Source organism: Haliotis rubra, unplaced genomic scaffold (assembly GCF_003918875.1).
Source record: "Haliotis rubra isolate DU_JTF1 unplaced genomic scaffold, ASM391887v1 Scf1734, whole genome shotgun sequence".
NCBI classification, from domain to species: domain Eukaryota; kingdom Metazoa; phylum Mollusca; class Gastropoda; order Lepetellida; family Haliotidae; genus Haliotis; species Haliotis rubra.
The window spans coordinates 18,271-41,152 of record NW_025765708.1 but is presented as its reverse complement, the minus strand read 5'-3'; the positions used below and the strand labels follow the sequence as shown (position 1 = coordinate 41,152).

The 22,882-nt window shown below is 39.3% G+C and overlaps 1 protein-coding gene across 1 annotated transcript; it reads left to right on the top strand.

Moving 5' to 3' along the window:
- Positions 1–1,365: 1,365 nt before the first annotated feature.
- LOC124272837 (cyclic AMP receptor-like protein A) lies at positions 1,366–22,204 on the top strand. The gene is made up of 11 exons (XM_046708059.1): positions 1,366–1,504; positions 7,736–7,788; positions 10,310–10,364; positions 10,705–10,761; positions 13,078–13,138; positions 15,786–15,873; positions 16,922–17,011; positions 17,583–17,618; positions 19,564–19,642; positions 21,375–21,422; positions 22,118–22,204. Exons 1-11 carry the CDS (start codon positions 1,370–1,372, stop codon positions 22,202–22,204), a joined length of 789 nt encoding a protein of 262 aa, XP_046564015.1. The 5' UTR covers positions 1,366–1,369.
- Positions 22,205–22,882: the final 678 nt, after the last annotated feature.

The window sequence follows — 22,882 nt, the reverse complement described above, 5'->3', positions numbered from 1 at the left end:
ACTCCCGTCTGCGGACAAATTGTGCAAAATTGTCTATATGCTCTATCCATAATTCCAATAATATTTATCAGACAAACATATGTATCACCCGGCCGCTGAAATCTGTTTGTTTGCTAAGTCTGGATCGCATCGACCTACTGGAGGCGTGACCCGTCGCCTGCAGCAGGGTAACCGTCATGTTGAAGTGGAAGAGCATCGCCACTCTGGGGTGACATAAAGCGTTTATTTCCCAGGAACTGGTAGGGACAATTATTCCGAAAAACTCAGCAGAGAGCAATTACGGTCATATTACGTAGATCAAAGGATGGCAGTCTATCACCTAATGCTAGTTCGGCTAGCTCTTTACTCCCTCGTCAGATCCTGTCGATGTCGTATTGAGAAGAGTATATATAGTAGTGTATAGGCATTGTGTGTGAGCTGACGATGCAGTAGGCTCACCCTCAACGTCGCAGATAGTGTTTATTTTCCAAATATCACAGCTGATCTAAGGAGTTAAACAGCTTTGAAAATTCATAGCAATGATGTCGTCCCGTAAATAATATTGAATTTGGTAGTTCTCACACTCCCGTGGTCGTGTTATCGATTCCAATATCATCAAAATGGGAATACTGTATGTGAAAGGCATGTTGCTCCCCCAGAACAAGCCAATCGCGAAAAATGATTCGACTGAAGAAAATAATCATCTGCCTCTGTCCGTGATTAATTTTGACATTTTGGAAATGAATTGAAGCTTCCTCTGTCGTGGTGCCAATTAGTGGAGTTAGTAGGGATAATTACTGGATTAATTCGCAGGCTTTCGGCGATATCCTGAAAGCAATTTATCATAGCGATGGTGGACAAGAATATCACAGATCACGTAATTCAGGGAGAGATAAATTGATCGATTGCTGGTTGGACATCTCGTAAGCCGGGCGAGCTGGTACAGAGTGGAGTGTCTAGACATCTTTCACAAGATATCACAACGAAGCGTTTCTTTGTTAATACGCTAATGACTGAGGAAGTCACACATATTTTACCTTTTTGGCGGTAATTATCCGGACGGGACCAGCCTGTGAATAATGAGACCCTAAGTGAGTGCCACTCGATGAAAATGCGGAGGCATTTTTAACGGCCATGGTCTTTGTGATAAATAACTTCTCTCATGAACGATTATATAAGCCGGTACTTTGAGGTATTTACGAATGGGACACATGCTTCAGCGCAACAGTGAGAAATAGTATTTGGCCTAATCTTCACACGGTTCGCGATAGTTTGCCTCCGAAAAGAATATACTCATGCGAACTGGGTCCTATCGGACTCGATCCCTTGAAAAGAAATCCTCTACAGGCATAATGAATATTGATTACATTACAGAGTTACCTCCCTTCGAATGTATACCCGGAAGTGTCAAAATATTCCGGGAGATCTAAACATGGCGTCGAGGGAGTTACTGGCTTCAGACATGAACACTTCAACACTATCTATAAACCTATGTCCGATGTTCCCTGGTAATCCGGATCACTGTGTAAGTATACACAACTGTGTTGAGATAAATGTTCATTTATTGATCTTGTCTTAGTCTCATTAACATGTTGCACACTCAGTTGATTTGGTGACACTTCGCCAGCGAATTGTACAACGGAGTTTCTTCAAAGCCTAATTTCGCAATATTACTTACATGTACGTTGGTTTTATTTACAGATATTACTCACAGTGCGGAAGCTTTAGAAATATTCAGAAATTGATAAAACGTGGTTTATTTGTTTGTTCATTGCATTTATTTATGTCTTCAACATTTTCACAAAATTGTTTAGATTCAGATTTATTATTTGTTCTTTGATCTATACCAGATACTTGTTCGTAATCATTCGCTTTTTCTGGAAGTAAATATAAATATTGGGTAACCAGTATGTGTTACGAGTCAGGCATTTAACAAATTTACTTGAACGAGTACATTTTCTTAAATGTCTTACCTTGGTCTCTTACGAGGTCGTGCATCGATTTCATGGTTACTATGGTAACGGTTTTCCCGAAAATTCATCAAAATTAGATGTAATACTACCAGTGGTATCAATGTTGTAATTTCACTGAACATGCTCAGTCAACTGATGATCTGGGTGCCGTTGTACAAAGTGATCTTATCGCTAAGGTGACCGTAACTCCCATACTTTAACATAGACTTAAGGTAGCCTTAGCGATAAGGTTGTTTTGTACAAGGGCACCCTGTTGCATAAAATGTCACACATGGATAATCATTCGTCAGGATATGTTGGTCGTTGTTCCACTGGTGCAGGTTTTGGGGAGCCACCCATACGAATTTGGGAATTTGTTGAAGGAATGTTTGATTGGCATTCAAGATGTTCGGGAGTGGATAATAAAGCATACAGTTTTATTGATAATAACTTCTTGTTTATTGCATAGAGCTACATTTCAATGTAGATTCTTACACCGTTAATAGGCGTTACCAAGCTGAACCATACTGACACCTTAGGGAGAAGGAAGTATTGGGGCAAGTGGTGTGTACTTCCTGTGTTATCAGGACAACACATCCATGGTTACAATGAAGTAGGTACTATTTCTTTTCTTATCAGGGCCCAGGTTTTAACCTGTGTCATCATGTGGGATTGATATGCACTATATGGGCCCCTGATGTTGTTTTCAATGCAACATTTTATATTTCAATTCGAGTATGGCACTAGGGCACTGACTAAAATGATCCCTGTGCTATTGATCATAGAGAATTATAATCAATAATAATTATAAGTAATTAAGCAGAGGTACAGATAAGCTGCATATCTGCATAAATTACGCAAATATTTATGTAAAAACTCAATTCCTATTAAGTCTACTGCACACAAGTACGCTTGAATTTTGTAAATGCCTGGTAAATTTCATCTTACATGCGTACACACAAACTGGATAAAGGTATATTGAGAGGTTCTATTTCAGCATATGAACTTATCAACTTGCAGTCTTTCTTATCGCTTCTCATATTACAGATCAAATATAAATAATAACATGTAAACCAACATTTGAACTTTATTATGTTTTTACAATTAATGGAAAATGGAAAAATACCCAATTAAGTTTGAGCGAGGTGGGTAAAATTTATTTGGTTACTCAGAAGAAAAGTAAGATACCCAATTGAGATGAAGACAAATGAGTAGATAACTCAATGACCCTAAAACTAAAGGTTATATGTACCTCAGAATTTTGTCATTCAATTATCAAGAAATACTGGAAAAGTAACTCTGTATTTTGTTATTGCTTAACTGAATATTATAGATAATACACCAAATGCTGATGTGTATTTGTGACGCAATATTTATACTCGTCACCCAATACTCATGATATATATGTAACAAGGGCATGGAGAGCCTGTAAGTACACAATGTGTGAGTTCTAGGGTGAAAAGTCTTCACAGGTGAGGCCAATAGTATAGATAAGGATAAACAAGAGGATGATGTTTGCCTGTCTCTTTAGCAGGCTAACTCTTCTCTTCTGTTCTAGCAGTTCCTTGTGTTATAAACAATAATAAACTGATCACAAATATTGCAGATTGTTGATGGGGAGATATCTGCACTTTCTTGGTGATGCTCTGTATTCTCAGGGCTGGTGGGGTAGCCTAATGGTTAAAAGTTCTAGAAGTTGAGGAGTTGAAGAATGAGAACAATTTTATGGATATACAACTTCTTTATTCTGTATAGGCGACGTTTCACCATTTGCTTGATGACAACATTAGAATCTATGTTGAAACGTCGCCAAGACATAATAAAGGAGTTGTATATCCATAAAATTGTTCTCATTCTTCAATTTTTAAAGATTTTCTTGGCAAGGTCAAATCTCAGTAACTAGAAATTTGGAATGGTATTTGAAATTATTGCAGTTGTATTCAAATTGAGATTTGGAGAACACAGAGGAGAGTCCCAGAAAATTTCCTGACAAAACATGGCTGCAAAAAAGTGGACGTGTACAGTGTTTCAAGCTGTATTTTTATACAGATCTCTCTCCACCTGTTTCATTATTCATACTACAGACGTGCTGGACATAAACCGATCCATATTTTCCTGGATCCAGGCTATTCATAGACAATAATAATGTTGGTTAGTCAATAAATATATATTCTTTTCAGTCCCCTTGGCCATTGAGATGGGAATAATCGTATTTCTATGAATTTGTAAGCATGTATTGATCCCTCTGTCATAACTCTCAAAGATCTGATTATTTTACCTGGTAATTTTGTCACTTGTTTGTTCTTTATTAACATTATGACGAAATCAATACCACTACGGTGGTGTTAATGATGCTTTGGGTGATGATGATGATGATGATGATGGTTCTTATCAACACTTTGGCTAAATCAATACAACTATGTTGGTGTCCAGGATACTTTGGATGGATCACTGTTCACCCAATGTTCATTCTCACTGATCTCAGTTCCATGGGTAGTATACTGTTGCAGGGAAGAATTGTCTCCCTTAGTTATGACAGGATCTGCTAAGTTTAAATTCTATAATACTCCTTCAATAGTCACACACTGCTTGGGACCGCCTCCGTGGTGTAGTGGTTAGAGCGTCCGCCCGGAGTGCGGAAGGTCGCTGGTTCGATCTCCGACCGCGTCATACCAAAAGACGTTAAAATATGGTACTTGTTGGTCCCTGCCTGGCGCTAGGCATTAATTGGTACAACAAGGACTGGTCGGCTCGGAGTCAGTATACTGTGTCTGAGTGGGGTATTCATGCTTCACTGCGGCATGGTATCTCAGTGGGCTAGCACTATAAAACCAGCTTCAGTCTGGGCTAGTACAAGCAGCCGCAACATACACACGCATGCACGTCGTCATATGAGCGAAATATTCTCAAGCACGTCGTGAAACCCAATTTCACCTCACCTCACACTTGCTTGGGCTTGATTATGAATATTTTGGGGGATATGGATACACACGATGCAAATATTCCCTCTGTTCAAACCACACACACCCAGCCCCAGCCCCAGCCCCCAACACTCACCCATCTGAAATATTCACGATCCCAATTTTTTCTGTTCAGTGTATAAGTTATAACTGAAAGAGTACTGTGTATGTTAAACAAATGTGCTATATATCATAAGGAACAATCAGTAATAAACATAATATTAACATTGATTTCCAGCAACAGCGTCCATGCATGACATTTTGCAATCAATTTGAGAATAATTAGCATTGATTTGATTGTGTGGCTCACAGCCCAGGCAGTTGTGCACTTGTGATCAAGGAAATAGTTGGTCACACTTCACTGAGCAGACAGAGCTAGTTGTCTGGAAATTGATCTTCTCCTTACTGTAATGCGTACAGATCTGCTGATAAACTGCGTATTTGTGTAAAATGTACGAAACTGACCACAATTTCCCAGTAATGTTGAGTTGTTTGAGTACAAGCCTGAAACATTCTTCAACCAATCAGTCAATCCCTCATGGATTCTGCAGCAAATTTTTAAGAATTCTGCAGCAAATTTAAGTAAATTCTGCATCCTACTTTTCAAAATTCTGCAACAACTTCTGCAGTTAAATTCTTCTGCATTAAGAGGTAATTTCTGCGATTAATTCTGCAACCGCAGAATCCAGGAGGGACTGAAAAGTGTACCTTTTTTTAAATGTAATTACCTGTGTGTTTTTTTCAGCTGTCATACCTTTTGTAACAATGTTTTTTGACTGATTTACTGATTAAATTTTAGTCACTCTGAGCTTGTTTGACCCTCTTGAGAGCACATGCAAATTGGAAGAAACCTGACACAGAATTTTTAACTTTTGTGATAATACTGACAGTTTTAAGAATCATCGTTAGATTGGCTGAACATACTCAATTGAGAAATGGTTTTGAAAACTGAAATCAGAGCTCCAGATAAGGGCTATATCGGAGTATGTACATACTCCTGATGTTGAAAAATTATCTGGAGCCCTGCTGAAATTATGTTTTACAACAAAAGAAATAGTTTAAGTGTTCAGAGTTAAGCATATAAGGTAACAGTTCCATGTCATAACTCTGATGTTGAAAATGATAGAATCATTTCCACGAAATAGTGTTTCTCAATATTATGTATATGGCAGCCATAATTTAGTCGAAATAATCGAGTCTGGACCAGCCTGAGAATGATGGAAATTTAAAAGCTGCATAAATACGAGGTCACCCTAAATGATTGGAAGGGATCCAAGAACCCCTTTTTTTTAAAAAATGGTCGTTATCTTTAAATGTTAATGTGTTTTGGGGAGTTGGGAAAGAGTACAATTAGTGATAATAGCCGTCAGCAGGTGCATCTGCCCAAGACTGTTTCCGTCATTACAACAAGGGAAGATGAGTGTAGAAAAAACCTGTGTGTCCCATAGGATTCCTGCAAGTTGTGCAGTGAAGTAAACTTGATTAAACTGTAGTAGTGGCTTAATTCAGTACAAGGGCACTGTTACAGGTAAACATGATAATTAATGACAAGGGTTACTGGTAATTACTGCCGTTCACATGCAAGTACTACAGTATCATACTCGTTATTACCACAGCTAATCAGTGGTTAATACAGCTATCTTACCTGTGATTATGACAGTCATTTTACTTGTGATTACTAGTTAGAATGTGTTTCCTTTACCTGTGATTACTACAGTCATTTTACTTGTGATTACTAGTTAGAATGTGTTTCCTTTACCTGTGATTACTACAATTATCTTACTGCAGCTCCTTTACCTGTGATTTCTACATATATGTCTTATTTGTGATCTCCCACAGTTATTTTTCCTTAGATTACAACAGCTATCTTACCTGTGATTACTACAGCTATCTTACCAGTGATTACTACAACTATCTTACCTGTGATTACTACAGCTATCTTTCTTGTGATTACTACAGCTATCTTACCAGTTATTAATACAGCTATCTTACCAGTTATTACTACAGCTATCTTTCCACTGATTACTACAGCTATCTTACCAGTTATTACTACAGCTATCTTACCAATGATTACTACAGCTATATTTCCAATGATTACTACAGCTATCTTTCCACTGATTACTACAGCTGTCTTACCAGTTATTACTACAGCTATCTTACCATTGATTACTACAGCTATCTATCCACTGATTACTACAGCTATCTTACCAGTTATTACTACAGCTATCTTACCAATGATTACTGTATACAGCTATTTTTCCACTGATTACTACAGCTATCTTTCCACTGATTACTACAGGTATCTTACCAGTTATTACTACAGCTATCTTACCAGTTATTACTACATCTATCTTACCATTGATTACTACAGCTATCTCACCACTGATTACTACATCTATCTTACCATTGGTTACTACAGCTATCTTACCAGTGATTACTACAGCTATCTTACCAGTGATTACTACAGCTATCTCACCACTGATTACTACAGCTATCTTACCAGTGATTACTACAGCTATCTTACCAGTGATTACTACAGCTATCTTACCAGTGATTACTACAGCTATCTTACCAGTGATTACTACAGCTATATGACCTGTGATTGCTTCATTTCTTTTACCTGTGAATCATGTGATTGCAACAGTTATTTTTCCTGTGATTGCAACAGTTATTTTTCCTGTGATTGCAACAGTTATTTACCTGTGATTGCAACAGTTATTTACCTGTGATTGCTACTGTAATATTTCTGAGTGTGGTTGTTAAACATTACAACAAAACTGTCATGCGAGCAGTATCATGGACCATCTAGATGACTCATCTCACGTATGTTTTATGTCTATGCAGGATACTGTGGTTCTGGTGAGGAAAGTGGCAGCATCCTTCTCGTTCATCGGATGGTGAGTCTTTTACAATGTTTACTTCTGTGGCTAGTCTGAAATATCAAAGCAACTCTTTACAATTGCATTCTTAGGGACTATATAATTTGTTCACTGGTCACCCAGGCTGATGTACCCTTGATGTTTGTTTATGTTCCCTGAGCCCAGGGGACTAGGGAACAACGTATTTATCTTACCGAACACCTCAATGGTAATTTTGAACTGTTTGAAGCACAGGTATTGGAGCATAGTATGGAGTACCAGACGACAAGACAAGAAAAACAACTTTAGAGTTATCTCCCTTCCATCGATTGACATTCGCAAAACATAGCTAATTTCCGTACATCATACGTGATTCAATGTTATTCGAGATAAAGAATTACCAAATGAATTTGCCATTCCCAGTGGGGTACAAAGAAAATGTTACTGGCTTGTAAGCCGGGTACATTGAAAATAATAGAAGAGCGCTCAGCCAATCAGAAAACGACATTTATGTGTGAGGCAAGATAAACTATGCAATATCTTTTTGGGGGACTAGGGGAAATAGACATTTGTGAAATTTGAGAACTATTTTTTGTGCATGTTTTTCTTTTCAAAGACTCAGTTCGCCCATCCCTTTTTCCACCCAAACTTGAATTTGTGTGAATTTGTTTTTGCGAAAATAATCATACTGTGTGCAGTAAAGTTAAAAGGGTCTGGTCAGCTCGTTAGATAGTGGTCATCTCCTCAATATGTGCTAAGTTGGTTTGGGTCCAGATTCTGTGACTGGCGTGAAGTGCTAAGACATGATATCAATTGCTTTTCTGCTGGACAGTCCACCAATTATCACAACTGGTCAGACTTTGTCCCCTGACTCCTGTGTTGTTACAGGCTTAAGGATGGTCAGCTTTATCATGTCTCGGTCAGCTGGATCAATATGGACAGGCTTTACATTATCATAAAACTCACTTGATGTCTTGAAGTATCTCACCGATTCCTCAAAATAGAGAAATTCTCACCGATTCCACAAAATAGAGAAATTTTCATTGATTCCACAAAATAGAGAAATTCTCACTTATTCCACAAAATAGAGAAATTCTTACCGATTCCACAAAATAGAGAAATTTTCATTGATTCCACAAAATAGAGAAATTCTCACTTATTCCACAAAATAGAGAAATTCTTACCGATTCCACAAAATAGAGAAATTTTCATTGATTCCACAAAATAGAGAAATTCTCACTTATTCCACAAAATAGAGAAATTCTTACCGATTCCACAAAATAGAGAAATTTTCATTGATTCCACAAAATAGAGAAATTCTCACTTATTCCACAAAATAGAGAAATTTTCATTGATTCCACAAAATAGAGAAATTTTCATTGATTCCACAAAATAGAGAAATTCTTACCGATTCCACAAAATAGAGAAATTTTCATTGATTCCACAAAATAGAGAAATTCTTACCCATTCCACAAAATAGAGAAATGGTATGATTGTATTTATCCCTATTGTAGCATATACCAAGCACATCACTTGCTGTGCCTGAACTATGTGAAGCCACAATTTTCATGATTTTTGTTTTTTGGGGGAAACAGACAAAGAAACAAATAAAGACTTATGTTGCTAATTATTTTGTCATTTTGAGGTGGAAATAATATAACATAACTTTTCTAATTTGATTTAATACCTTTCACTCTAATGGTATAACCAAATGAGTTATAAGTTACTAAAATTTCGGTTTTAATTGTTTTGTGTTGAAATGAGTGAGTGAGTTAAGTTTTATGCAGTTTTTAGCATTATTCCAGCAATGTCAGGGCACAAGAAATGGCCTTCACAGATTGCACCCATCTTCTGAGTGATGTGCAAATGCTTTAACCAATAGGCTACCACCTGCCCCTGAGTGAGTGAGTTTAGTTTTACACCGCACTCAGCAAACAATATTCAAGCAATATGGGGACAGCCAGTAAATAATCAAGTCTGGACAGACAGTGCAGCAATCAACAGCATGAGCATCGATCTACACAATTGGGATATGATGACATGTGTCAACCAAGTCGTCGAGCCTGACCACCTGATCCTGTTAGTCTGTTGAAATAAGTGAGTGAGTGAGTTTCATATTGCCCCGCTTTTAGCAATATTCCACCAATATCACAGCGGAGCACACCAGAAATAGGCTTCACACATTGTACCCATGTTGGGAATCGAACCCAGTCTTCTATGTGACGAGCGAACGCTTTAACCACTGAGCTACCCCACCACCCCTTGCTGAAATGAGGATTCACTTGGGATGGTTTTAAGCAAATCTTGAAGCGATGTAGACCTGATAGACCGATAAAAGTTACTGCCTTTTGAAATGACATATCTGCACATTAGCATGATTAGGCAGAAAAACGTGACATTCATGTGTCTCAAAAGTCCATTCACATTAATTCGGAAACTTTAGAAGTTACTTTTTAAAATGAAGAAATTGTTTTGTGGACAAAATTTCATAAACCAACCAAATAAAACATATTTACATCCCTTACTATAAATGTGTTGATTGTTATCTTGTTTTCTGCAGTCTCTTCATGATCTTCGTCATCTGGCTCTTCAAGAAATACATCGTGTTTACACAGGTAGAGTGACCAAAATGTCTCTGGTTAAAATCAAACCAACAAATCTAATAACACATAGCGTTGATTATTGTGACATGAATCACAGGAATGTTCAGTATTTGTACTCTTCCAGGCTGAAATGCTTACATCCTTTAACTTGAAGATATTTTTTATACCAGTATTGTTATTGTTTTGACTAAAAGGTCATACATGACTCTTATTTGTTCTTGTGACTCTTTATGTAGAAATATCTTCAGCAAATCATCTCTCCCAGTTTTCTTGGATAAAACCTGGATCGCAGGCATGTGTTTGAGACTCCATGAGTTACCTCCCTTTTAAACCAAGATGTCTTCTGTTGCAGAGGCTGATCTTGTACCTGAGTATCAGTGCACTATTGGACAGCATCTCCTATCTTATGGTAAGTGGTGTCTTCTCTAGACACTGGGACTTTCCAAGTTGCTGATGTAAAAGTGTAACTTCAGCTCTAGGGCAGTAGCTCTAGTTTGGGAGATTTCCATCGCCATTTTAACACAAGAATTGGGTACTGGGAACCTTCTACCAGATTCTCATCCTTTAACTTGTTTGCTTGCATAGTGTTCGACTACTAACATTACAAATGTCAGTCCAGATGCATGTTCTGTTGGCTGTTCCACATCTAACCCGACTAACTGATCTGTCTCTCTTCTTCATCCATCTGATGCTTTCAGGAACACACAGAGGTTTGTAGTTGTTAATTGTGTGCCCCACACCTTGACCCACCCTCCCCAGTGTGCCCCCAAACAACACCCCTCACCACATGCCCCAGTCATCCACCCACCCCAGTGTGCCCCCAAACAACACCGCTTACCACATGCCCCAGTCATCCACCCACCCAAGTGTGCCCCCAAACAACACCCCCTTCCACATGCCGCAGATCATCCATCCACCCCAGTGTGCCCCCAAACAACACCCCTTCCACATGCACCAATCATCCAACCACTCCAGTGTGCCCCAAACAGCAAACACACACACACAAAACCCCCCACCCCCCCCCCCCCCACCACCACCACATGCCCCAGTCATCCACCCACTCCAGTGTGCCCCCAAAGAACACCTCCCACCACATGCCCCATTCATCGGCCCATCCAAGTGTGCCCCAAACAACGCCCTCCACCACATGCACCAGTCATCCACCCACTCCAGTGTGCCCCAAGCAACCTCCTTTTCCCCCCATCCACATGCCCCAGTCATCCACCCACTCCAGTGTGCCCCCAAAGAACACCTCCCACCACATGCCCCATTCATCCACCCACCCAAGTGTGCCCCCAAACAACACCCCCCAACCTCCCACCACATGCTCCAGTCACCCTACAGCTCAGATAACATGCAGACATATGTGTACTGTGTTTAGTGTAAATCTATTCCTTGTAAGACAATTTCTACAGCTCAGATAACATGTAGTCATGTGTTCTGTGTCCAGTGTAAATGTATTCCTTGTAAGACAATTCCTACAGCTCAGATAACATCTAGTCATGTGTTCTGTGTCCAGTGTAAATGTATTCCTTGTAAGACAATTCCTGCAGCTCAGATAACATGTAGTCATGTGTCCAGTGTAAACGTATTCCTTGTAAGACAATTCCTACAGCTCAGATAACATGTAAGTCATATGTGTTTAATGTAAACGTATTCCTTGTAAGACAATTCCTACAACTCAGATAACATCTAGTCATGTGTTCTGTGTCCAGTGTAAACGTATTCCTTGTAAGACAATTCCTGCAGCTCAGATAACATGTAGTCATGTGTCCAGTGTAAACGCATTCCTTGTAAGACAATTCCTACAGCTCAGATAACATCTAGTCATGTGTTCTGTGTCCAGTGTAAACGTATTCCTTGTAAGACAATTCCTGCATCTCAGATAACATGTAGTTATGTGTTCAGTTTAAACGTATTCCTTGTAAGACAATTCCTGCAGCTCAGATAACATCTAGTCATGTGTATTCAATGTAAAAGTATTCCTTGTAAGACAATTCCTACAACTCAGATAACATCTAGTCATGTGTCCAGTGTAAAAGTATTCCTTGTAAGACAATTCCTACAGCTCAGATAACATGCAGACATATGTGTACTGTGTTTAGTGTAAAAGTATTCCTTGTAAGACAATTCTTACAGCACAGATAACATCTAGTCATGTGTTCAGTGTAATGTATTCCTTGTAAGACAATTCTTATAGCTCTGATAACATAATTTGATAGATGTGTCAGGCATGAGGAATAAGCTACATATTCATATCCATCTTAGTGATCAATTTTAAACCATTTGCTTGTTAAATGAAATCATGAACAGTTGCCAAAATCTTGATTAACGGTTGTGGTTTCTTAGTAATGTCCATACAGTACAGAAGGGCAGTTAAATCCCATGGCATAGATTTATGTATTTGATCTCATGGTCCTACAATGTGGACATATGAAGAAATAATGAGCAGTATCCTGGCATGTGTAAATGTATTCCTTATGAGACCACCTCTACGTCACAGTTAGCATCCACTTCCATGAATTATTAACCATTCCAACACAACCGTTGGGGCATGCTGCTTTCTCAGACCCTGTACAGAAATTCCTTACTTTCTGAAAAAACAGTCACCATGGTAATTTTCAGCCCTTGCTATTCTGTACCTGACAATGTTTTACATCAGGAAGAACGCAACATCTTTGAAGTCATATCTAATTATTGTTAACATTTTTTTGTGTATTTTCAGAGTGACATGATTCCTGATAGTACTCTGTGTAACTTTCTTGGATGGTGGTTGACATTTTTTGGTAGGTTTTATTCTCCTATACATTATTCATTGCCGCCAATGCGAACATCATTGAATTCTGTATTCCAATCTTACATATATAATCTCTGCATCGTCTTAAAAGGTGGACCATGAAGATCTGTGTTAGAATTGGTCTTCAGCAACCCATCCTTGTCGGGTGATTAGGTCGCTGACTTGGTTGACACATGTCATATCCCAATAGCATAGATCCTGTTGATCACTGGATTGTCTGGTCCAGACTTGATTATTTATAGACTGCCACCGGATAGCTTCAATATTGGTAAGTGTGGCGTTAAATAATAAACAATCGAACTCAAAAAGGTGCTATACGTTTTCCTTGCTGATGTCATAAGTTTTATGTTGGTCTGTAAATAATTCCATGTTGACAATCCCGTGATTGATATAGTGAGCAACAAACCATGTTGTAGGGTTAAAGTGACACACAATCGACCAAGTCACAGAGCTGGATCACCCACTCCATTGTCTTAGGATCAGCATAGGCTGCTGGGGACAGGGCACCTTCCACACAGCGATCTTAGGGATATGGCATTGTAAGCCTATGTATGGGAGTTATATGCTAAGATCGTTATGTGGATTGGAGCATGTTCTTACCTAAAACTTACTTTTAGCTTGAAAAAGGTGTAGGTGTCTACACCGAAACGTCGCTTTATACAATAAACAAGAAACAGTCATCCATAGAGTCGTATGCCTCATTACTGACTCACCAACTTCTAAAAAGGAGCTCAAACAATTGTTCTTTTTTTTTAATCACTTTATTTCTTTTTGATGGGTACATAATTGTTGCATTTGTGGTACATAAATAAACAAAGTATGAACACGAGTGGTAGATAATCCGTAGGCTAGAAGAATACATTGTTATTGTAATTTATGTGAAGTTTTCTTCATATGCACGTGTTTGCATTGGCCTCAAGAATTGAAAAAACACTTTTAAACCACAGTTCTAACGGTACTTGAAATGCCACGATTGCCAAATGTGCAACGTGAACGTGCCGTTGGCATGTTGCAAGCGGGAAGATCAGTTATTGACGTCGCAAGAGCAATGGGATGCAGCCGTCGTACTGTGTATGACTTTAGATGCAGGTCGCCTACAACAAACTGGCACCACTTCTGATCGCCCAAGGTCGGTCAGATCACGCAGTGGCGTCGAATGCAGCAGAACACCGTCAAATCGTCCTCGTCACCTACGTGACAGATTTCTGCCGGCTGCACGAACCAGGGCTGAGATGTTTAGACGTCGACTGTTCTCACAGACCATTCGAAATCGGTTGCGGGCCGCAACGTCACCTCCGATGGACCCAGAGAGACTGGAATCGAGTCGTCTTTAGCGATGAATCCAGGTTTACCCTCAGATTTGCGGACGACAGGCATAGAGTCTGGAGATGACGTCGTGAACGGTATGCCCAATGTTGTGTACAGGAAGTCGACAGATTCGGGGGCGGAAGTTGCATGGTGTGGGGTGCTTTCTGTGGGAACAACCGTTCCAGACTTCTGGTCATCCGTGGAAACCTCACAGCTGCTGCTTACGCGCGACCAGGTGCTCACCCTGAACTCGCGTTCCTTTCATGGCGGCTCATGGCCCAGGTCTACAGTTCCAGCATGATAATGCTCGGCGGCCGAAACCGCGATGTTGACACGAAATTTCCTTCAAAACACTGGAATCAACATCATGGACTGGCCATCGAGGTCCCCTGGCCTTAATCCAATAGAGCACGCTTGGGAATGCACTTGGGAGAAGGCTTCGCGGGTCTTAGGAACCAACCTCAGAATTTGCAGGAACTTGGCGCTGCCTTGCAAGAGCAATGGCGCAGAATCCCCAACCACGCGGTTCACAAGCATCAGGCAGTCGATGAGGAGACGGTGTTTGGCAGTGGTGACTGCGCAGGGCGGCCATACACGATATTGAACTGAGAAATTTCGCATTTTTATTCTTGTGACTTGACATTCTGTATACCCATGTTTTGGAACGGCAATGTAGCCTAATGGAACTGATTATGGCACTGTCAGTGTATCGAGTACATCAAACAGATCTCAGCAATGAAATAATAACAATTTAACCATCTTACCATCTCTTGTTCTTTTATAGTGCCCTGAAGAAAGAATGTGAACTTTCTTTTTTGACTCAGTATATATAGTATTTTGTTGCGAAGATAATCAGGTTTAATACATCATTTCGTTTTTCTGTTTATCCAAAGATGATATGTTTTGCATCAAGAATTAATCTTGTGCTTGTATCTTGTTCAATCCAGGCTTGTAAGACAGTTGCCACAACGTTTTCACATGTACACATTCACAAAATATGTGGATAATTGATTCAATTGTAACGTTACAAAATGTACAAAAAGTCTCCATGATGTTCCTACATTATTAGATGATTCATAATCGAGATCCAGCACATTATGCCTCTTTATAGTTAGTTTCTGAGAACCTGGATTAGAATTGGTCCCCAGCGATGTTGCATTGCAGGAGCCTGCTGCAATCTTTTTCTTTAGAAAATACATCTTTTCCAAGTAGGTTCCAAAACAGATATGAGATGCTTCTGATTTTTTATTGTCCTTTTATCGCTGTTTTTGAAAATAAAATGTTGGTGGATATGTTCACTTTTAAATACCCACTCTCTCTCTCTCCAGACTGGACGGTGCTGCTGTGGGTGAGCTGCATCACCTTCAACCTCTTCATGAACGTCATCAGGACTACCACTACAGAGAAGTTTGAGTGGTATGTACTGTATGAGAGAGTGAGTGAACTGACTTTTACGTTGCACTCAGCAATATTCCAGCTATATGGCAGCGGTCTGTAAATAATCGAGTCTGGACCAGACAATCCAGTGATCAACAGCATGTGCATCGATCTGCGCAATTGGGAAGCAGTGACATGTGTCAACGAAATCAGTGAGCTTGACCACCCGATCCCGATAGTCGCCTCTTACGACAAGCATGGGTTACTGAAGGCCAGTATTCTAACCCGGACCTTCACGGGTCATGTAACTGTGTGAGCTGGGTTAGACCGATTCAGTGGGGCTAGACTTGGCAGGGTCACACAGACTTGGCCAGAGTATTTTATGAAAATTATTGAAAAGTGATATCTCTCTCACATTGTTATCTACCTTGTATCTATAACTATAAAATCACAATGGCTGCTGATGTGAAGAAAATAGGATCTGCTTGAAGAATCAGTGTGAATCAGTGTAATTCACTTCAGAGCCCACTGCAATACAGTTGGTTTGTGAACACACTGTCCTACTACTGTAGGGTACCAGTCAGCTTGTAGCATGTTAATCCATTGTTGATTCTTTGGAACACGTCCCTGGTACCTATGTGACCAGGTGCTTGAGTCTTGCTCTCGATAGAACATATGTCTTATGCGGGATATGACTACTTTGCAATTGTTTTTTTGTGAAATGTATTCATGGAAATTGGAAATCTATACCATTTTGCCAATTTTTCCCCCCAAATAATTGTTTGAAAACAATGGTCGAAATTTTTGTTTTGTTTTTTAACATAATTCTATGACACTCTAAAAGTTTGTAATGTTTCTTCATTAACATATGGAAAGTTTACAGAGTGTTTTGTTTTATTTTCGGGGTGGTTTGGTAGCCTAGTAGTTAAAGCGTTCACTCATCACACCGAAGACCCAGGTTCGATGCCCCATATGGGTACGATATGTGAAGCCCATTTCTGGTGTCCCTCGATGTGATATTGCTGCAATATTGCTAAAAGTGGCATGAAAAGTAACTCACCCACTCACTCAGTTTTCCTATTTTCAGGGCCTACCATATTTTGTGCTGGGTGTTTTCGTTTGTGATGTCCTGCCTGCCTTTCATCAACGACCGCTATGGGCCTGCTGGAGCCTGGTGGTGAGTAGACAGCTCTCGGTGTCAGTAGCCACAGCTACGAGCCTGCTGTAGTAGGTAGACATATATCTGTCTGTTAATAATTAGGGACCGTTCATCATTTATAGCTAGGGCGGATGATGATAATTTTTATGGAGAAGCATGTACAATGTGAATGACACACACACCCAAAAGAAACAAAAAAACTAAAAACTAAATAAAAACTAAATAAATAAATTAATATGTACAAAGTAAGTGACCGCCCTGCATGTCATGTACAAAGTCAATGCCCCCTTCCATATTTTAAAATATTTTTATGTACAAAATTGATGCCCCCACCCCCAGAAACGTGTACAAAATTGATGACCCCGACCACCCTAGAACAAAATGAGTGACAACACCCCCACCCCACCCCACCCCATTTTAAAAAAAAAAAATCCAAAAAAATCATCATCACCCCCTAGCCATAAATTATGAATGCTCCCTTACTTACCACTTTTGCTGTACCAATTCCCACATTATGTGTTATAACATGGCTGAACTATCATCAGTTCAGTTTAACACCTTGTCACTCATTCACCATTTTGTCTTTCAGCTGGATTGTGGAAGACTGGAGATGGAGGCTGGGCATGTACGTTACATCTGTTGCCATAGTTACGCTAAATATTGCTCACTGTATCAATATGTGATTCCTGTTTAGAATTGGTTCTCAGTACCCTGTGTTTTTTATAGGTCTGCAACTATTCAGTTCGATTCATCAAAAATCGAATCTGACACCTTAGTTTCAATTCTCAACAACCATTATCACAATTTTGATTCTATATGAAATATTTCCACACAAACCGAATGTAATTTTGACTCCAAGTCAAGCAGTTTTGAGCACTGAAATAAGGCGAAACATTACTGGTTCACGCTGGGCTTATTATCCAATGAGAATTGTTGTTAGTAGACATGCCAAGTTGATGATGGATTTCATGCTAAAAAAGCTGACTCTGAGATGTTTGGAACCAGGTTAACTTGGTTCGTGTTTAATGTAAACAGGGTGACCTCATGAAAATGTGGATTTTCATTTCCAAGTGAAGCTGAAGATAATTACTTTCTTCAACTATATGCACACTGTTTTGTGCCTATTTCAACAGATTTCTATGGCATTTGGCCTTTTTCAAACCGTTTCATACAAATACTTGCAAGTTTGTGAGTTTTATAGTGTTCAATGTTCCATAAACTTTAAAGATTTTAGTTGTGTTACACAATTCACAATTAAACTATCGCAGTTAATTGCCATGAACCTAGGTTGTTATGGACAGTTTATAACTATTTATGACTTCATTCACTGAGTTTGCACTTCATCAAAATAAGGCAGGGCACAAAATGTTTAAAAATGAGTCATTTTCTGACTGAATTTTAACAAAGGGTTATGGATAAAGACATGAAAACTTTACAAAATCAAGAGGTCATCCTGACCTATGAAAGGGCTTGTTGGTTAAAATTTCTGTCAGTGGAAAGTTTTGCTCACTCAATGTTGTCAGGACAGAGTTATGTCCCTTACCTAATGTCTCCCACCCTGTCTGATGACTGTGATATGCTGTTTTTAATTCTTTGCTGTGAGAGTTTTGAGCCTCAACACTTATTAGAAGATTTACCTGACACAACTTGTGTTTGAGTTTAGACTCAATGTCAAAATGAATATTGTTTGGGCATTCATTCCTTGACTTACATTATACCCTGATGAAGATCCTAGACCGAAGGGGTCTTCATAATCCCTCTCATCCAAAGAGGTGAGGTGAGGTAAAATTGGGTTTAACGTCATACTCGAGAATATTTCGCTCATATGACAATGTGCATGTGTGTGTGTGTATGTGCGGCTGCTTGTACTAGCCCAGACAGAAGCTGGTTTTATAGTGCTAGCCCACTGAGATACCATGCCGCAGTGAAGCATGAATACCCCTCTCAGACACATTATACTGACTCCGAGCCAACCAATCCTTGTTGTACTCTTTAATGCCGAACGCCAGGCAGGGACCAACAAGTACCATATATTCACGCTCTTTTTAGTATGGCGCTGTCAGGGGATCGAACCTCCGACCTTCCGCTCTCCCATCCAAAGAGGTGGTTAGCTGAATTGGTTAATGCATACCATGGTATTCCTGATGTTCATAATGTTAATCACTTGATTGTCTGGCCAAGACACTTACCTCTGGCTAGTGGGGTAGCCTAGTGGTTAAAGCATTCACTTGTCATACTGCGGACCTGGATCAATTCCCACTTTGGTACAAAATGTAAAGGTATTTTCTAGTGTCCCCAACGTGATGTAGCTTAAATAGGGACTTAAAACCAAACTCACCTGTCACAACGCTGGAGGGGCGGTGGGTTAGCCTAGTGGTTAAAGTGTTCCCTCATCACGCTGAAGACCCGGGTTCGATTCCCCACATGGGTACAATGTGTGAAGCCTATTTCTGGTTTGATATTGCTGGAATATTGCTCAGAAAGCTGGAATACAGCTAAGTGCTGTGTTTACATGTAAAACAAAGGCTGTACAAACTAGATTACAATGGTATTTTTACCCTGTGTTTCAGCTGGTACGGCCCTCTGTTCATCATAATTGCCTTGCTGTTTGTTGCCTATATCTATATCTCCGTCATGCTCCACAGGAAGGTAGGTACCGACCAGTTCCTTGTTCAGTGATACCAACCCTTTTCGGGAATCTGTGTTGTAACATATAGGAGACGACCATACTGATTTGGTAGTCAGACTGTGACTTGGTTGATACTGTGTCATTGTAACCTGACGCTATGGATTATTGTTCACAATATTAACCACTAGGATGTCTGCTTCAAAATGGATGATTTACAGGTGTTTAAGATGTTGGTGGAATTAAACTTAAGAAACCTTATCTCTGTAGATTTGTCAAGAGAGAACAAATCACAAGCTTGAGTGTTGACAATAGACCTTGAATGAGTGAGTGAGTGAGTGAGTGAGTGAGTGAGTGAAGGGTTGAGGCTTTGATGCTTATTACTTTTGCGAAAAATCCAAACACTACCACTGAAAACAAGTATATATTCACCTGCAACACGTTGCTAGGAACAGTTCTTCAGTAACATTATCTCATGTACCAATTTCATTATAAAAACTTAACTACTGTAAACGTACTTATTGTCGCGTGGTGCAATTTTCGCGGAATTGACAGTTTAGACTGCTTGGCGCGGTCAATTATTCGCGCAATCAGTAATTGCCGGAACTGCCAGCTGTCTCTTTGGCCGCCACTAATAGCAGTGAAAACAAACAGAGTGGCTTACCCTGTCAGGCGCCGTTTATTGCTTACTCACAGGAAATCCCTATCTGTGCGATATACTAGTACACAGTAATCCGTTTACTCCCGGAAGAGATGAAAAACACATCAGTCTTATGTTCCGAATTCTGACGATTTGACGAATTAACTTATACTGTATATGAAGCTTTTTTTGGGATTTCAAACAAGCCGGGTTGTTGTGAATGAGATGATTGAGTGTTAGTGACTATTCGCTAAATAAAAATAAATAAAATACTGCTGTATTATTTCTTTCCGAGTCGTTTCACGGTAATCTGTTTTGTATCAAACCATGTCATGTGACCAATTTCCATGGCGGCCACAACACACATTGCTGTTTTTTGCTAATTCGGCAATGGGATTTGGCTCATTATTTAATTATGTTTTGGGAAATCCATTACAGCGACAGTTAAGTATGATCAGTCGTCATTTTAAGATTCCCGTTGATTTCTGTCTTCAAACGTGATGTGTTATGGTAACAACTCAGGGGCGAGCGTGGCTAGACTGAACGAATGACAGGTTTATTCGCGGTGTATAAATTTTCGCGCTAAAATGTTTTGCAGTATTTTTACTTGAAAGTGTCAACTGTCATTACAGTGTTAAAATATATACCACAGTATTGACATTGCTTGCTACTAATGTTTCAAAATGTTCATGTTATTGTGTATATTACAGTGTTAAAATATATACCACAGTATTGACATTGCTTGCTACTAATGTTTCACAATGTTGATGTTATCATTGTGTATATTACAGTGTTAAAATATATACCACAGTATTGACATTGCTTGCAAGTAATGTTCCACAATGTTGATGTTATCATTGTGTATATTACAGTGTTAAAATATATACCACAGTATTGACATTGCTTGCTACTAATGTTTCACAATGTTGATGTTATCATTGTGTATATTACAGTGTTAAAATATATACCACAGTATTGACATTGCTTGCTACTAATGTTTCACAATGTTCATGTTATCATTGTGTATATTACAGTGTTAAAATATATACCACAGTATTGACATTGCTTGCTACTAATGTTTCACAATGTTCATGTTATCATTGTGTATATTACAGGCCAACACATGGGAAGGAACGTACGACCCTGACACGGAACGAGAACATGTAAGAACATCCTCCCAGGAACAGGAACACAAATTTAATACAAAACATCATATGAACATGACAGTCTTCTTTGGATCAAACAATTATCGGTTTTTCATTTTAAGCATCAAATGTCAAAGGGTCCTTGTCATCGCAAGACTCGCAAAGGTTAAGATTCGTCAGGCTTGCTGACTTGGTTGAAGCATATCATGGAATTCCATTTGCGCTTATCAATACTCATGATGTCAATCAGTGGATTGTCTGGTCCAGACATGATTACTTACAGACCACAATCATACAGTCCGGTGCTGATCAACAAGCCAAAAATAAACAAATAAGTTGGACAGAGATCGAGTAGCTGTATTCAAATACTAATGGACAAAATCCCTATGGACATCTGTATGCACATATATTTTGAAATATATGCCAGTTTGATTTCAGTACAGTGAGAAAAAAATACTTTTCATTTTTTTCCACATCCATTAATTTGGGTTTGATAGAATCATCATACAAGTTGATAAACTGAACCATTAACTTTTGTTATAATTTGCTGCAGAAGATATCTATAAGGACTGATAACTCATTAGTAACATATGTATAAGAACCAATTCAAATCAGTGGTTGGGATGTGTATCAGTGTTGGGGGTACCCGGTAGTAAACCAATCCCAGCCAGTGTTGTGTAGTCATGTTGTGTAATGAGTGTTGTGTGTTTCAGCAAATGCTCAAGGAGGATATCAAGCCCCTAAGATTCTACCCGTTTGTGTACTTGGCAGTGTCTATCTTTCCACTCATCAACAGGTAAACATCCTTGTCACATCCTCAGCAACAATGCTGAATCACCTTTGCCAAGAGGTACTGAGTTAATGTGACACCCTTGTTAACAAGTACACAGTACTGTGTCATACCCTTGTTAATAAGTACACAGTACTGTGTCATACCCTTGTTAATAAGTACACAGTACTGTGTCATACCCTTGTTAACAAGTACACAGTACTGTGTCATACCCTTGTTAACAGGTACACAGTACTGCATCATACCTTGTTAACAAGTACACGGTACTGTGTCATACCCTTGTTAACAAGTACACAGTACTGTCATACCCTTGTTAACAAGTACACAGTACTGTGTCATACCCTTGTTAACAAGTACACAGCACTGTGTCATACCCTTGTTAACAAGTACACAGCACTGTGTCATACCCTTGTTAACAAGTACACAGTACTGCGTCATACCCTTGTTAACAAGTACACAGTACTGTGTCATACCCTTGTTAACAGGTACACAGTACTGTGTCATACCCTTGTTAACAGGTACACAGTACTGTGTCATACCCTTGTTAACAGGTACACAGTACTGTGTCATACCCTTGTTAACAGATACACAGTACTGTGTCATACCCTTGTTAATAAGTACACAGTACTGTGTCATACCCTTGTTAACAAGTACACAGTACTGTGTCATACCCTTGTTAATAAGTAAA

Excerpts from the sequence above, each read along its gene's own strand:
- LOC124272837 (XM_046708059.1), top strand. The coding sequence starts at position 1,370 with ATGTATACCCGGAAGTGTCAAAATATTCCGGGAGATCTAAACATGGCG. Across the intron at positions 1,505-7,735 it reads CTGGTAATCCGGATCACTGT|GATACTGTGGTTCTGGTGAG; the intron begins GTAAGTATACAC and ends ATGTCTATGCAG. Across the intron at positions 10,365-10,704 it reads AATACATCGTGTTTACACAG|AGGCTGATCTTGTACCTGAG; the intron begins GTAGAGTGACCA and ends CTTCTGTTGCAG.